Source organism: Ochotona curzoniae, unplaced genomic scaffold, assembly GCF_017591425.1.
Source record: "Ochotona curzoniae isolate NIBS_2020 unplaced genomic scaffold, NIBS_Ocur_1.0 contig_908, whole genome shotgun sequence".
NCBI classification, from domain to species: domain Eukaryota; kingdom Metazoa; phylum Chordata; class Mammalia; order Lagomorpha; family Ochotonidae; genus Ochotona; species Ochotona curzoniae.
Window position 1 is genome coordinate 17616559 of NW_024466607.1, and position 16554 is coordinate 17633112.

General features: G+C 56.9%; 2 protein-coding genes across 5 annotated transcripts in view; one reads left to right on the plus strand and one right to left on the minus strand.

Moving 5' to 3' along the window:
- NEK4 (NIMA related kinase 4) overlaps positions 1 to 138 on the minus strand; it is a 30170-nt gene extending 30032 nt beyond the window's left edge. For all 4 annotated transcript variants that reach the window (XM_040994618.1, XM_040994616.1, XM_040994615.1 and 1 more), the window contains exon 1: positions 9 to 138. In XM_040994618.1, the coding sequence (XP_040850552.1) occupies positions 9 to 101 (93 nt within the window). In that variant the 5' untranslated portion in view covers positions 102 to 138. The remainder of the gene's footprint in view (positions 1 to 8) is intronic.
- A 4207-nt stretch (positions 139 to 4345) lies between these two features.
- ITIH1 (inter-alpha-trypsin inhibitor heavy chain 1) lies at positions 4346 to 14902 on the plus strand. Its single transcript, XM_040995010.1, has 18 exons — positions 4346 to 4508; positions 5003 to 5116; positions 6276 to 6401; positions 6508 to 6624; positions 7305 to 7473; positions 7556 to 7681; positions 8573 to 8754; positions 8987 to 9172; positions 10191 to 10330; positions 10878 to 11032; positions 11127 to 11141; positions 11464 to 11484; positions 11807 to 11893; positions 11993 to 12106; positions 12725 to 12917; positions 13698 to 13870; positions 14405 to 14516; positions 14639 to 14902. Exons 1-18 carry the CDS (start codon positions 4362 to 4364, stop codon positions 14766 to 14768), a joined length of 2307 nt encoding a protein of 768 aa, XP_040850944.1. The 5' UTR covers positions 4346 to 4361; the 3' UTR covers positions 14769 to 14902.
- Positions 14903 to 16554: the final 1652 nt, after the last annotated feature.

Consider the following 16554-nt stretch of genomic DNA (forward strand, 5'->3'; position numbering starts at 1 on the left):
CCGCCGACCTGCCTGCCGTCCCGCCGGTGCTTCACGAGCGTCACTTCCCCATAGCTGCCTTTGCCCACCACGCGCAGGTAGCAGTAGGCGCCCAGGGGCATGTTCCCGGCACGGGGCTCTCACTCGGGGCGCGGCGGCAGCGACGCGGGGCGCAGCGATGGGAGCCCCCTCATACCCCAGAGGAGGATACGGCGGGGGCGGCTGCTCCGGCGGCCCGGCACGCACAGGAGCGCCGAGGCCCGGCCCACCGCGACGCCGCTGCCATAGCGATCCGGGCCGGGGCGGTCCCGCGCATGCTCAGCGTCCCGAAGGCCCTGCCTTGCCATAGAGCCGAGGCCACCGGCGGCCAGAGAGGTTCCGTCGCCCCGGGAGGACCAGGCATAGAGTCGAAGCGCCAGCTGGCCAGAGCGGCTTTACCGCTCTGTGGGAGCGCCCACGTGCCTGGGGCGGCGCTTGTATTGTGTGATAAGCGCTAAAACAAGGGTCATGTGTTCGTTCTACCATCATTTATGGACCCTCTGACGAAGTGCTTGCTCTCCTGAGGGTCACGTTGTGATGAGAGGGGGGCAGATCCAAAACTGCCTCAGTGATATTTGTCGGTTTTGCCACAGACCCATACAGCTAGGAATCCAGCTATCATCTTGTTTTGTTCTTGTTATTTCAAAGTATCCAATGACACACCTTGGCCTTTTAGAGGTCACAAACTCTTTAGGGGTGTTTGGCTGCCTCTAACCCGCTCTGCCTCAAAGCCATCATTCAGGGTCCCCAGCAGGTGCTTAGGCCCGAGAGGTGTCCCAGAGAGGAAGGCAGGGAGCTAAGAGCTGAAGGCACGCATCTCCAGGCAGGGAATCCACAGGTGCCAAGACCCAATGGGCTGGTTCCGTGAAGCCCCTGAAGATGGGCCCAGCCCGTCTGCTTCCCATCCTAAACCCAGCCAAGGCAAAGGATGGAATAGGGGAAAAGGGCCCAGTGAGTGAAAAGGTCCCTGCCTAAATGGATGTGGAAGAAATTTTTTAAAATAAAATATCTATTTATTTATGGGACTGCTGCTATGGCTCAACAAGCTAACCCTTCACCATTTGGTTCCAACATCCCATACAGGGATGCCAGCTGGTGTCCCAGCTGCTCCATTTCCTACCTAGCTCTCTGCTTATGCCCTGGAAAGCAGTGGAGGATGGCTCAAGTATCCAGCCCCCAGGTCCATCCTCTGATGTCAGGGACATACACCTTCCCCAAGCATACTGGGCACCCACCACCTGCCTCTCCCCCTTCTCTTTCCCATCGTTGTGCCAGGGACCTCCTCTAGGAACCTTCCGATCTCTGTGGAAAGTGACTCCCCTCCTCCAGATGTCTGCAGCTTTCCCTGAGTGCACTCTTGCAGCTTCCAGCCGCTCCTTGGATTAGCTGAGCCTCCTTTGGCCAGGCTGTTTTCTCCCAAGGCGTGGCTTCTGGGACGTGGTAGGGCCACAGGTTTCATTACGGTGGCATTCTGGGAGCTGGCACAGTGTGCAACACAGCATGGGCTAAGAGGGCAGTACCTGTGCAGGAAACCCACAGAACCTCTAATGGCCATTTCCCCGTGGCTCCCATTCCCCTTTCCCGAAACCCCAGTGAGCGAGCCAGAAGGTCACCCGGGCAGGAGGACAGAAGCTGTTTTGTGACAGAGTCCAGGCAAACAGAGAAAGGTAAAGCCTCAGGGCCCCTGGTCTGACCTGACTCCTGTGTGCTGGGGCCCAGCAGGGACCCACAGGGTTTGGGCTTCAACAGTGAGGACAGCAGCTACCACCAGAGTCTCCAGCTCTGCTCCTCCATTACAGTGAACATTTCTGTCTTGGCAGGGGATGACATGTCACCATGTGTCTGTCCCAGGCTTGGGCATCTAAGCCACCATCCACCTGGCTTTCAAGCCCTCTCTTGTCACCTGCTGTGGACCCAGTGTCCTCCCCAGGGACAGTGAGAGTACAAAGTTAAAGGGAAAGGAGCTCAGGACATGCATGGCACATGATGCAAATGTGGCTTTTGGCTGCATCTCTGCCTCATCTGCCAGGATCCCCGACCCAGGATGTGTGAAGGATGAAGCTACTAGCTGTCCTCCTGCCTACATCTGGGAAAGAGGGACTAGAGAGAAGAAGCAGGTGGTCTACAAGGTGAGCCATCCATCACATATCTCCGTTTGTCCCCACAGACTCCGAGGGAACCATCGTCAGTGTTGGCACTGCCAGGACCTTGGGTGGCTTTGACCTCCCAGCACTTTCCAAGCCGCTGTCTCTGCCTGCCTTGCCAAGGCATGCCTGAAAACTCCACGGGTGCTACATTGAGACTAAAACTTAACACAGCTCAGAAATCTGCGTGGTATCCTGGCTTCCAGTGCCAGACCCAGTGCTGGGGGTCTCTCCCCCGTGCCCAGTGGCTGAGAGTGGATGTGGGCTCAGGAAAGCAATCCACGGTCCCGTCAGCAGTCTGCATGGCCCAGGGCCAGGGATGCCCAAAAGAGAGTGCTTTCATCTCTAGCTTTTAAGTTCCTGGGCTGTAATATTTGCCCTCACCTGTCTAATGTTTAATCCATGTTTATCCAGTACTATACTGACACGGTCTGAGTGAAGTGACAGGGCAGTGGGAGACCGGAGACCACGCGTGGTGCCATGGGCCTTTGGGGACTGCGCTACATGTTCCTGGTAGCCCTCGTCACCCTGCAGGCCATGCCTGCTTCATGGTCAGCCACCGGCAGGTCCAGGGGCAACGAGGTAGGTGGCTAAGCCCTTGGGACAGAAACAAGGCCACTGAGCCGGTAGCAGGGAGGGATCCCAGGACCAGGGCCATCCCCACCTACATTGAATAACTCAGACTGGACTTAGAGAGGTGACCTCCCCGCAGCACCGGGGAGACATGGCTGAGGGTGGAGGACAGCAGCTTACCCCTCAGCCCCCCAATTAGCACTCCCATTCATGCTGGACTCTGCCTTTGTTTTGCAGAAGCGACAGGCCATGGACAGAGTGAGTGCAAGTCTGTGATGGGGTCCCTACCTCCAGCTTATCTTCCCCCTACCTTCAGCGCTGCCTCTGTGTTCATGCAGAGGGGACCCACATTTCCTGCAAATGGGAATTTGTATCTGCCTCACCCCATGCACCCATTTCACAGCCTCAGGCAGAGAGAAAGGTGCTTCCTGGGAGTCTGGTCCATCTCCCCCCAAGACTAAAGCTGCTGGGCAACTTGCATCACGGCCCCAGTATAACCAGGAATCTCCTAGTAGCTCAGAGACCCCACACCCCACCCCTCCTGTCTCACCTCAGGAAGCGAATGGCGTGCTCATCCGGAGTTTGAAAGTCAACTGCAAAGTCACCTCTCGCTTCGCCCACTATGTCATCACCAGCCAGGTGGTCAACACTGCTAGTGAGGCCAGGGAGGTGGCCTTTGATGTGGAAATCCCCAAGACAGCCTTCATCAGCGACTTTGCCATGTGCGTGAACTCTGCATGACTCCCTTGGCAGAGCCTCAGGGATGAAGGAGGGTCCCTTTACCCATCCCAGCCAAACAGCAAGGTGGCCACATGGCCCAGGCCAGCACCTCCCTGCTGCTGGAATGGCCACGAGCTAGCCAAAGCACCAGGGTGGGGGAGCAAGTCTTCAGGGGGTATTCTTGAATCTTGTCTGGAAGAGCAACCTGGGGGCCTGGCCAAGGCCTGAGGAGCAGAGCCCAGAGTCTAAGGCTGTTGAGCAGGTCTCTCTGCCCGGGGCTGCCTACCTCTTGCTTGTGGATCCCCCAGCATCATTGTGGCAACAGCAGATGGCTCCTGTTTGGGCTGCAGGCTGGGCTTCCCTCTGCTAGGAAGGGCTTATGCAGCCAGGTGGGTACCTCCCATAAGGATCTTGGTCTCTCCCTGCAGCACAGCCAACAACAATGCCTATGTAGGTGACATAAAGGACAAACTCATTGCCTGGAAGCAGTACCGGAAGGCAGCCATCGCCGGGGAGAATGCTGGCCTGGTCAGGTAGGATGTGGGCCCTGCTGGCCTGGCTGCCAGAGCTTCCCTCCCCCAGCAGATCAGGCTTCAGGGCCATGAGGTGAAAGAGGGCAGTGCAAGTACATTGGCACGCCCAGACATCCTGAGTACAGGAGTGCTGGACAGGCCCAAGAGGTGGCTGCCTTACCCTCAGACCTTCCATGGGACAAGTGGGACCCCCATTCTTGGATCTTGATCCTGAGCAGTCAGCTGAGACCAGATTGAAGTTCCAGGGGAGCTGGGTGGGAGTGCCACCTACATCAGAAGAACTGGTTCAGAGAGCCCTGCCTAAGTGACACGGATTCACTTGTCACTTACCATGTGTCTGCCTGGTGGCACGCCCAGGGCCTCGGGGAGGACAATGGAACAGTTCACCATTCACATCAATGCCAGCCCCAAGAGCAAGGTCACCTTCAAGCTGACCTACGAGGAGGTGCTGAAGCGAAGACTGAACCAATATAACATCATCATCAAAGTCAAGCCCAAGCAGCTGGTGCAGGATTTTGAGGTAGCTTGGGAGTCCCAGGCCAGGCCCTGCCTCTCTCTCATATACATACAGTGATCCTCAGCACTGGCTTGGCACCCACACTGTGTATCACCCCATGTGCCTAGAGACCCATGGCAAGGGACTGGCTCCTCAGGGTAGGCTCCCACGGGTCCTTCTCAGGGAGGAATCTCCCTGAACCTTCCCATACCCACCTCATCTCCAAGCCTCGTTTTGCTCATCTGTTTAGATGGGCAATCCTTGTGCATCCCAGGACTGGTATGGGGTAATGGAATGTCCAGGTAATTTGTAAACCAGGTTAGGGTTGGGGAAGCATGGCAGCTGGCCCCTAAGTGGTGACTGAGCTAAGACAAGCTGGCGGGTACACTTTCCACTGGTAAATGTTTGGGGGCATGCCTGTACTGTTTCAGGAGCTTTGATGAGGGCTGGTAGGGTGCTACACACAATGGGGACAGTCCAATAAGGGGTTTAGTGCAGAACCTGTTTCAATGGCACAGATCGATGTGGACATATTTGAACCACAAGGGATCAGCAAGCTGAACGCCCAGGCCCCCTTCCTCCCCAAGGAACTGGCTGCTCAAACCATCAAGAAGTCCTTCTCAGGGAAAAAGGTACGTGGCATGGCAGGGGCCTGTGGGGGCTGATCCAGGGACTTCTCAGTCCAGCTCATTTTGTACGGAATGTCCAGGCACAACCCAAGAGTCAGGCAGGCCCCAAGGGGCTGAAATCCCAGGGCAACACCCTTAAACCTCAGAGCCACTTAGCAGGACTCCATAGACCCAAGTGGGACAGATGCCAGCTCTACCTCCACCACCCCTGGCTGCACAGACCAGGGTAACTGGCTGGTTTACACATCCCAGATGGATGGCAGCTGTGAATGTGGTGGCTTCCATTGTCTTGGAAGCACAGTTGAGTTTGGAAAGGCCTTTCGCCCACCAGCAGTGTGTCCCTTGCCATCCATTTGCTGGGATCCCAGAAAACCCAGGTTTGGGCCCAGTGGTGTGGCCTAGTGGCTAAAGTCCTCACCTTGAACACACCAGGATCCCATATGGACGCTGGTTCTAAACCTGGCGGCCCCACTTACCATCCAGCTCCCTGCTTGGGACCTGGGAAAGCAGTCAAAGATGGCCCAAAGCCTTGGGACCTTGTACCTGCGTGGGAGACCCAAAAGAAGCTCCGGGCACCTGGCTTCAGATTGGCTCAGCTATAGCTGTTGCAGCCGCTTAGGGAGTGAATCAACAGACAGAAGATCTTCCTCTCTGTTTCTTCTCCTCTCTGTATATTTGACTTTGCAATAAAAAAAAAAATCATAAAAAAACCCAGGCTTGCTGCCACCCACGAAAGACTGACCTCTGGCTGGGTGACCCAGCTCCCAATCACTTGGTGCAGTGACTTCATAGCAGTTCATTTGGTAGAATCTTTTCCTACAGTGGAGGGATTTATTTTCAAAAAGTTCTTAGGAAACAGCACTGAAAAATAATTTTATTTGACTGTAAATCCTTCTAAAACTCATGCAACGTTTTTTTCTAAACACACATTTTTTTCCATGAATTTTTGGAAGACCTTGCATTTAAGAAGAGCAATGGGTCTTTTCTCCCACCAACCACTGGGTGTGTCTCCCTGTGACACAGTAAGGGGGTCCCCTGAGCTCAGTTCTGTGTCCATGTAAACATACACCACGCAGATACACACACACACACCACCCACTCTGCCAACATCCTGTGGGCACATGCACATGCCATTAATGCCGTGCCCCCTTGGTGGTTCCAGGGTCGCGTGCATTTCCACCCCACCATGGTCCAGCAGCAGTCCTGTCCTGCATGCTCCACGACCTTGCTGAATGGGGACTTCAAGGTGACTTACGATGTTAATCGAGACAAGCTCTGCGACCTGCTGGTGAGCCTGCAGCTTCTGGTCCAAGACCCAGAGAGAGAGAGAGGGAGAGGGAAGGCTGGCCAGAAGCCCAGTGACAGAGGCCTCACTCCCTCTCCTCTTCTCACAGGTGGCCAATAACCACTTTGCCCACTTCTTTGCCCCCCAAAACCTGACGAACATGAGCAAAAACCTGGTCTTTGTGATTGACACCAGTGGTTCTATGGCCGGCGAGAAAGAGAAGCAGGTAAACCTGCAGGCCACCTGCTAGCAGCTTCTTTGGCGATGCCACTCACCCCAAGCTGCTTTTGCTGCCGGAGTCTGGCCTGGGGTTGATGCTCCTGGCTGGGTTTTAGGGGGCTCTGGAATCGGACACTACTTTGTGTGTGTGCATGTGTGTGTGTGTGTGTGTGTGTGTGAGAGAGCCAGTGCATGACATCTCTCCTCGATGACAACAAAGGCCACCGTGGTGCCACTGCTGGGTCATGGGCTTACCCAATGGGGAAGTGCATGGAAAGGGAAACCTGTGCCCTGCAAAGTGCTGGCATGATTACAGGATTCCCTAGGGAGGTGTCCTATAGCATGCCAGCCCTGACCCACTAACCACAGTGCTCAGGTGCCCTGTCCGTGCACAGGCCATGGCTGGACAGGCAGCAATGTGGAAGCACAGGCTCTGAGAGCCTTCTTCTTCACCCTGTGCCACCTCCACTCCCATGCATGCCCTGTCCTTACACCATCCCCATCCCCCTCAACAAGTTGTCAGGGGCTAGTGAGATGCCCTTCAGGGCTATCTGGCCATCCCAGCCAGCCCCTCCTGCTAGGGTGCCTCTGTCCCATGCATCACCAAATGGGGTTTTCACCTAGAGTTGGCAGAAAGCACCATCCTGGAAGCTGTATTCCGCTCTGCTAACTACTGTGTCTTTGCAGACCAAAGAGGCACTCCTTAAAATCCTGGCTGACATCCGGCCAGCAGACTACTTTGACCTGGTCCTCTTTGCGTCTCGAGTACATGCTTGGAGGAATTCGCTGGTGCCAGCCAACAAGGCCAACCTCCAAGCAGCCCAAGACTTTGTGCAGCGCTTCTCTGTAGGCACGGGTAAGGGCTGGGGTCACATGCCAGCTTGGTGTCACCTCTGTCCCTGCTGCATACACACTGACCTATTCCCTCTCCTACACAGCCACAAACCTGAACGGTGGTCTACTGCGGGGTATTGAGATCTTGAACAGCGCCCAGGCACACCTGCCGGAGGTCAGCAAGCATGCCGCCATTCTCATCATGCTGACTGATGGCGAGCCCACAGAGGGTAAGCAGAGGGCTGTCCTGGAAGGGAGTGAGCTCCTGGCTCTCAGAGGCATTCAAGTGAATGCTAGCAACCCACGTGTTGGAGATGCTGTTGGTGGGGTTGTGGGGGCAGGGCAGGTGGAAAAGAAGGTTCAGGGCAAAACCAAACATGGGCCTGGAACGACAGTTCAGACCACAGACCCCGGGAGGGTCAAGGCTGCCTCTGTGTGCTGGGCAACTGAGGACATTTCTGGCAGACACAGGATTGTGCAGCATCCTGGAAAATAGGGAGTGTTCCCAGGTTGGGTTTAATGAACTATTTATTTTTTCAGGAACTAGAGTGTGCCAGACACAGGACTAGGGTGAAACAGCAGGAAAACAAGACCCTGTAGGAGATGTGTCCAGGAGCAGGTGCTCTGCTCGGGCACCTGAAAGATAGCAAGCCAAGGGGCTCTTGGATCCCAGACAAGGAGCCCCTATTCCAGGAAAAAGCTGGGAAGGCTTCTCAGAGGAGGTGACTTCTGAGCTCAGATTGACAGGGAGGAGGCAGGTAGGGAATAGCTGGCAGAAGGGATCTCAGGTTGAGCAGCAGAAGAAAAAGGTGGATGAGGTGGCAGGGTCTGCCTGGAATGGTATATAATGATATGGGTGGGCAGAAAGATGGCAGGGCCTCGCAGACCACCTCAGGGAGCTGTGGGAAGGGCTAGTCCCACCCAGACCCTCCTGTGGTGGCTCCACAGAGGTGAGTGTGAGCAGTAAGGAGCTCTGTTAGCAGCTGTGGCCCAAGTGGACATGGTCATCTCAAAATGCCCTTGAGGGAGGCTTGGGCTCCCCGGGGAACATCTCCCCGAGAGGCTGCCAGCACCCCGCATGCCGGAGCCCTTCCCCTCCCCGCCTGGCTGTGTGCCTTCAGGGGTGACAGATCGTCCTGAGATCCTCCAGAACATCCAGCGTGCCATCAGGGGCAGGTTCCCCCTCTACAGCCTGGGTTTTGGCCAAGACTTGGACTTCAATTTCCTGAAGAGCTTGTCCATGGAGAACAACGGATGGGCCCAGAGAATCTACGAGGGCCACGATGCTGCCCAGCAGCTGCAGGTCTCTGTTTTGCCCAGCCCCTGCCCTGGACCACCCACAGAAGGGCGCCGGGAGCCCCTCGTTGGGGTGGCTGCTTACCTGGCAGCCTAGAGGAGCAGAGAAAGCCATGATTCATTCAGTGGTGTAACCCCGGGTTCTGTCACTTCTGCCTTCTCCTCCACTGTATGAGCAGGCCTCCCACTGGCTGGCTGTCCAGGGTGCCCCGTGCTGAGGCTGCATCCTACCCCTGCAGGGCTTCTACAACCAGGTGGCCAACCCCCTGCTCGTGGACGTGGAGCTGCTCTACCCCCAGGATGCCGTCGTGGCCCTGACCCAGCACCGCCACAAACAGTACTATGATGGCTCTGAGATAGTGGTGGCCGGGCGCATTGCAGACCACAAACTGGGCAGCTTCAAAGCTGACGTGCGGGCCCGTGGGGTAATCTATGGGCAGTGGTTGGTGGGCAGAGAGGAAGGGAATGGAGCAGCCAGGTTCTCCACTTTGCTCCCCTCCCAGCCTATCCCCAGGGCCCTTTCTTTCCCTTGAAGAGCACCACTGCTGCTCACTGCCTGAATGCCATTGTGTGTGTGTACTGCTCTGGGTGTGGAGCCTAGACAGGCTGGGAGAAGGCCGGCCTGACCTGCCTGAGTCACAGTTTCCTTGGTCCCCAATGGGCCACCTGCTCCTCATCACGTCCTTCCCTCCAAAGCAAGAGAGCGCGAGACACCTACAGTCTCTCCCTTTTCGCCTGACGACCATTGCTGAAGCCCTGCTCTGCACCAGGCCTCAGGCCATGGTGCAGTGCATGCGGTCATGTGCACATGCACAGTGGGAACAGTTGGTGGGCATGTGAGTCGAGGATTCCACCACATAGCTGAGAGTTCAGAGCCCAGGCTTTGAGCGAGACCTGCCTGTGGCCCGATCACCTGTGTGACCTGGATGAGTGGGTTCCAACCCACCAGGCCTCAGTTTCCTGGTCTCTCTTGAGGGGGTTCATGCTGTGCTAGAGTGATGTGTGGTATAAATGGGGGCAGGAGGGTGAACTGCATGATGTCCTGTGCTGTGCCTGGTACACAGGGCGCTCTTGGCCAAGTGCAGCTGCCATTCTGGTAGCAGGGGAGAGAAGGCACATATGTGTACTATGGCAGGTGGAATGGCATGGACTGGCCAGAACTCAGTGGGCATTTGAAGCTGCCAACCATAGAGGACACAGCCGCGTGCTTGTTGGCCTCCCCCGTGCAGGCAGGGCCTGCTCCTTCAAGCCCATTGACAAGGCCCAGCAGGCATCTGTGGGATGAAGGAATACATGAGGAGGAGAATGGGTTCTGGAAGGGGATGAGGCTGAGCAGGAAGCTGCAGGGAACTCAAGGCAAGACCCCTCTCCACCCCCTAGCTTGGAGGTCCTGCCAGGGCTGTGCCATCACAGTGAGTGGCCTGACCCTAATTCTGTTCTCAGGAGGGACGAGAATTCCAGACCACCTGCCTGGTGGATGAAGAGGAGATGAAGAAGTTGCTCCAAGAGCGTGGCCACATGCTAGAGAACCACGTGGAGCGCCTCTGGGCCTACCTCACCATCCAGGAGCTGCTGGCCAAGCAGTAAGACCCCAGCATGGCCTCCCCCAGGGTGCCCTGCCACCTGGAGGTGACCCAAGAAGGGGTGGTTCCGGGCCCACAAGGTTGCTGTGGGTCACATCGACTTTCTCCGTCTGCTTTGCACACTGAGTTAATATCAACCAGTGGGTCAACAGTGTGGGCGAGGGCCTCCAGGGCACAGGGCATCTTACCGCTTGCCCCACTCAGCTGCTTGGAAGCCGGAGACTACCTTTCCTGGGGGCTCATCCTTGTAACCCCTTGGCGGAAGCCCTTGCTATTTCCCTTTAACAGACAGGCAAACTCAGGCTGGATTGTTTGCCCCAGGTGTCACAGCTGTTAAATTCCCTGGGTGAGGCATGCCCCTTGACCCAGCCAGAGCTCCAGGTCTTCTTGCTGGGAGGTTGTGCAACCCCACAGTTCCTGAACAGGACCTTACACGTGCTCTGAGACATGTTTGGTGAATGAGTGGATATGTGACTCCATGGGTGAGAGGATGAGCTAGCCTTGGCCTGCACTGGGGACTTAAAGGCAGCACTCTTCTCCCACACAGCACAAAGGCCAAGGGCAAGGAAAAGGAAGACCTGTCATCCGAGGCCCTGAAGATGTCGCTGGCCTACCAGTTTGTGACCCCACTGACCTCCATGACCATCAGAGGCATGACTGATGAGGACGGCCTGATGCCCACCCTTGACAAGCCCCCAGAGAGTATGAATGGCACAGCTCACAGTGGGCAGCCTGGGGACCTAGGGGACCCAAACTCTCCAGAAATTTAACTGGCTTCTCTTTCCCTCCCTCCCAGGCTCCCATCTCATGGGTGAGTTTTAAAACTCATTAGTCTTCAGTGTGGGGTCAGGGGTGGAGGGTTAGTGGCTGGCAGGTGCTCCAGCCCCAGGCACGTGTCTCTCTATCCCACGTCTTCCCTGGCCTCATAGACTCCCTACTGTAGACTCTGGGTCCCTACCAGGCCCCAGCCAGGGAGCCTGTGAGAAGGCACGTGCTGCTGGTGGTGGTGGGGATACCCCAGGAGGAAGGCTGAGCACACCCCCAACCCCATCCCATCCCACCCAAGCCGGGTCACCTCTGAGCTCCCTTGGCATACAGTGAATGACGTTGTGCTGTGTCCTTGTCTTCTGCAGAGATGGTGGGACCCAGGAGGAGTGAGTGATCATGTCCTGGTGACTGTCTTTCCTTCTCAGTTCTCCCCCTGCCTCTTGCTGCAATCCTTTAGGGACAGGTCCCTCTGATGATGGAGACAGAGAGAGGGTCAGCTCACTGCGTGGGGCCCCTCTCTGTCTCCACACCCCAGGGAGGCAACTAGGCACATGGTGGGGCTGAGTATGCTTTCTGTTCCATGGGGCTTGAGACCACCACTCTTTCCCCTGCCCTGGTGATGGGGAGGAGGTGAATGGGGAGACCAGGAAAGGGCCTGGCAGATCCAGAAAGGCCCAGCCACCCCCCTCCCATCCTCTCACCCCTCAGCATTTGTGCTCTCTGCTGGGCAGCCCCCTCCTACCAGTTCCAACACAAGTAACTTCAACACCAAGCTGCCTAACCAAGTGACAGGCGGTGAGTAACCGGTGGGAGGGCTGTGCCCCCTCTGCCTTGCCCTAGCCAACCCCATCTGCCAGCTGCCCCAAGTTAATGGACTCCATGCTGCACCTCCAGTGGACACAGATCCCCACTTCATCATACACGTGCCCTACAAAGAGGACGCCCTATGCTTCAACATCAATGAGCAGCCCGGTGTAATACTGAACTTGGTACAGGACCCCAACACAGGTCTGTACTGGCCTTCCCCTGTCTTCTCAACCAGTGGGTGGGTGGCCCCTGCAGGCACACCTGCCCATGCCTGGGAGGGCCTCACGTTCAGTCTAAGGTTTTGCTGTCGCTGCCTTGAAATCCTCTGCTCGGCAGTGGCCCTGGCCCTGGCCCTCAACCAGCATGATGGAGCAGAGCCCCAAGTGCATCACCAGCTTCTGGCCCTGTTGATTCCAGTGCAGGCATCTGCTGGGCACCTGCCGGGGCGGATGCCTCTGCGGGGCCAGGACAGTCTCTGTTTCCATCACGTTTCAGGGAGGGAGAGAACTACAGGCAGATACGGGCTTCTTTGGCCACTTCTGGCCTGGAGGTTGGCCATGCTGGGGTAGTGGGCCTGGGAAGGTACTGCAAAGAGGCCCCCTAAGTGTGCTTCCAGCATCCCTCATGAGTCTGCTCCTGGGCAGAGCCAGGCCTGACCAGTGATTTAGTGAGGCAGGGTGGGGCGAGGCGGAAAGAGAGGAAAAAGAAAAGTAGTGGATATGCAGGGCCAGTACTGGAGGGGCTCGGAGGGGTTGATAGGGTGGCAGGAAGGGGGTACACAGGCACATCCGACCCCCAGGACTCCTTACTCTCCTGCAGGCTTCTCGGTCAGGGGACAGCTGGTGGGCAGCGAGGCCGGGAGTCCCAGGCAGCACCAGGGCACATACTTCGGCCGGCTTGGGATCGCCAACCCTGCCACAGGCTTTCAACTGGAAGTGACTCCTCAGAATATCACACTGAGCCCTGGGCCCGTGTTCTCCTGGAGGGACCAGGCTATGCTGCATCAGGATGGGTAACCCAGCCATCCCCTTGGGGGGAAGGGGAAAAGTGCGGCAGAGGAAGGTGCAGCCCAGGCCAAGGCCCAGGGCACCCAGCACCAGCCAGCTCCCAGCCTGAGCCAGCAGGACACTCACCTGCAGGCTGTGCTGAGGCAGGGTGGGGGAGGCTGGGGGGTGCTCGCGGTGCATGCCGATGGATAAAACTCTGAGAACAACCCCTCCCTCTCTTTTCTTGTGCATGCATTTGGGGCCCGGCTGCCGGCCCTGGATCCTGTCCCATCTTCACCAAGCAACATTAATTCATCCTCCTAAGCCAAGCACAGAAGCCCTGAAGCCACCTCCTCCCTGAAGCCCTCCTACTCTACCTCTGCTCAATCCCAGACTTTCCTGGGTTTCTCTTTGGGCACTTGTCTCATGCTTGTTCCTGATTTCACACATTCATTCATTCACCAACTTGGCTGGGCACCAGAGCTGGAGGAAGAGGTGGGCAGGGCTGGTGTGGAAGACGCAGGTAATGGGTGGGAGTCAGAGAAAACAGACTCTGCTATCAGGCTGCAGCCTTAAGCCTTGACTCCAATGCTGTGCAACCTTAGGCAAGTTACATAACCTTTCTGAGCTTTAGTCCTTACAGGGTCAGGAATAGCATCGAGGATTTTGGTGCACTGGAATGGCCCCCTATTGCAAGCCATGGCGCAGCCCTCTGAGAGTGAAGGCCATAGCTAGTGGCAAGGTGAGGTGGTCACAGAGCTGAATCCTGGATGCTCCTGCACTCATGCCCTTTCTGACCCCTGCAGGATAGTGGTGACCATCAACAAGAAGAAGAACTTGCTGGTGTCCGTGGAGGACAGGGCCACCTTCGAGGTGGTCCTGCACCGAGTGTGGAAGGGGAGCTCAGCACCCCGGGACTTCCTGGGTTTCTACGTGCTGGATAGCCATGGCATGCCAGCCAGGACGCATGGGCTGCTGGGTATGGCCAGCTTGGCAGGAGGAGCTGGGGGTGGGATGCTGAGACCTACAGGCTTATGGGGCCAGGGGCACCCACACAGGCCCACAGGCAACCAGTGGCATGGCCGCCAAGACTCAGAGCTCTGAAGACATCCTTGTCCCAGAGGGTCCCAGGGCCCTCAGAAAGGCCAGGATGGGACCACAATGACATTCAGGGCCAGGGAGCCCACGAGGAAGGAGGGCAGAGGCCTGGTGAGCAAGCACAGGGCCACAGGGCCCTAGGGTGACCAACAGTGGTCACTCTGCTGTCCCGCCAGCAGGCACCTGCCCCACCCACCTTTCCCAGGGGCCACATCCCTGTAGAGTTTATTTAAAAAGGCAAGAGGAAGAACTAGCTGGGAATCTGCATATCTGCTTCTCCATGCAAGTGACCTGAACCAAAGCTGATTTTGGATGCTGAGGCATCCAAGCCTGGGAGCATCCCCCAGGAGCACCTGCTCTGTGTGAAGCAGGTGTAAGCCTCTCCTCCAATGATCACTCACACATGCTTTTCCAGGACAATTCTTCCACCCCTTTGACTTTGAAGTGTCCGACCTCCGTCCAGGCTCAGATCCCACCAAGACGGATGCCACAATGACGGTGAAGAACCGCCAGTTGACAGTCACCAGGTGCGGGCAGCTACTGGTGACCCAGTCTTTCTCCAACTGTCATGTGGCTGGAGTGAGGTCCTGGAAGGGGCAGCCTGAACTGCCAGGTCCCAAGTGACCCCAGTTGATGTGTCTCTGCCCAGGGGTTTACAAAAAGATTATAGCAAGGACCCGCGGCGCGGGGTGGAGGTGTCCTGCTGGTTCGTCCATGACAACGGAGCTGGCCTGATCGACGGTGTCCACACTGACTACATAGTCCCCGACATCTTCTGAGCCTGCCCGCTGACACACCTGCTCCCCCACCCAGAACCATGGCAGAGGAGGAGGATGGCACTTTGACCTGGCCACACCCCCACTGTCAAAGCATCCAAAGACTTCTATTAAAAACCTACTATGTCCTGCTCAGAGCCGGTGGTTTTTGGGGAGGGAGGCTGCTGAAGGGTGCAGTGGCTTGAGATCTGCCCCTTGCATGAGCTCAGGGATGACAGCAAACTCAGGGATAGGAGAGCAGGGTGGGAGTTGAGAGGGGAACCCAGGCCAACTCTGCCCCCAGCCACCAAATCCCGTTCTGGGAAGCGAGTCCCTGGCAGACCCAGAGCATGGAGCTGGCTGTGCCAGCAGGGACCATCGCAATGGCCAATGCTTGCTGCTGTCAGGAACTAGCGTGGATCTTAACTGAACTCATTCAGCTGGGCTCCCTGGGGAGGGTTCACACACCACCTGGGACACCCGCATCCCATGTCGCAGTGCTGGGTGAGTTCGGGGCTCCTGGTTTTCATCCAGCTCAGTTCCAGTTGTTGTGGCCATTTGGGAAGTGAACCCACAGTTGGAAGATTCTCTCTCTCTCTCTCTCTCTCTCTCTCCCCCTTTCAAATGAATAAACATAGATCAGTAACTCATGCTCCAATTGCTCTAAGGAAGACTTTTATCCATCCATGGGCCCCTGAGGGAGCTGAGGCCAGGGAGCTGAGGCCAGGGAGCTGCCCCAGCCTGTGGGCACTGAGCTGGCATTTGAACCCAGGCCATGACTTTGGCATCCACATGCTTACCTGCCCCCATGTGAACACTGTACAACACAAGGAGGTTGGCAACTAAGATATAGAAGCAGGTTACAGACATGCAGTTTGGAAGGATCGTGTGAAGGTGCCGTCTACACAGACCCACAGTCTCTAAGTCCCTCCAGGAACAGGGGCTGCCCAGGCCAGTCCTCTCCACAGGTGAGGTGGTCTCCACCCAGAATCTGAAATTGCAGACCCCAGGAACAGTGCCCCACTGTCTCCTCACACAGTCACCTTCCCTCGAGACCCAGGGAAGCATGGTGTTGGAGGGTTGTGGGACAAGGCATACGTCGCAAACCCCTGGGCTAAAGGTGATAGGGTGGCTGGGCCTCCAGCGGGGCCTTCCCTAATACATTTCTGCTTTTCTCCTCTGCTAGTTCCTGCCCAACTCCCCCCTACATGAGGCCAGTGAGGGCCCAGGGAGGACAAGGACTGGCTTTGAAGGCCCAGATCGATAACACAAACGCTGGGCTCAAAGGTGCCCTGGGGCCCAGCCAACTGCTTTCCAAAAGCTTCCTCAAAGACAGCCCCTGCCAGGGTCACCTCTGCCCAATGGGGGGTTCCTCTCTCCTCATACAGAGGGGACCCGAGCATCTTTGAGGCTCCAGTTGTGCCACTGTGGGCGGTCTCCCATCCTTTGGGGGCTTGAGAAGCTTTAAAATCCCCTATTTCACATTGTCCCTCCCTGCATACACCAGGCATTTTGGGGAGGAGATGTTGGCCTAGGAGACCCAGGCCAGGTGGAACACCACACACAACTGTAGGGAGGAGGGGGACACACAGCCGTGCTGCTCAGCAGCTGCAGATGCCGAAATGGACCCGTGGACAATATGTCCCGGGGGAGGCCAGGTGGCAGTTCTGAGGTCTTCTATCCACACCCCTGCATCAACACCTATTTGGGTTGGCCCCATCAGGCCTGTGCTAGGACGCCTGCTGCTGGTGGGGTTACAGTAAGACCAGAGGAGAGCGGACACAGCCAGCCCTGCGTCAGCTGTCACCTG

What these genes read in the sequence shown, in the direction of transcription:
- ITIH1 (XM_040995010.1), top strand. Translation starts at nt 4,362, where the DNA reads ATGGAACAGTTCACCATTCACATCAATGCCAGCCCCAAGAGCAAGGTC. An exon ending in GCGCTTCTCTGTAGGCACGG is followed by an intron (nt 7,474 to 7,555) that starts GTAAGGGCTGGG and finishes TCTCCTACACAG; the next exon opens with CCACAAACCTGAACGGTGGT. An exon ending in CAGGACGCATGGGCTGCTGG is followed by an intron (nt 13,871 to 14,404) that starts GTATGGCCAGCT and finishes ATGCTTTTCCAG; the next exon opens with GACAATTCTTCCACCCCTTT.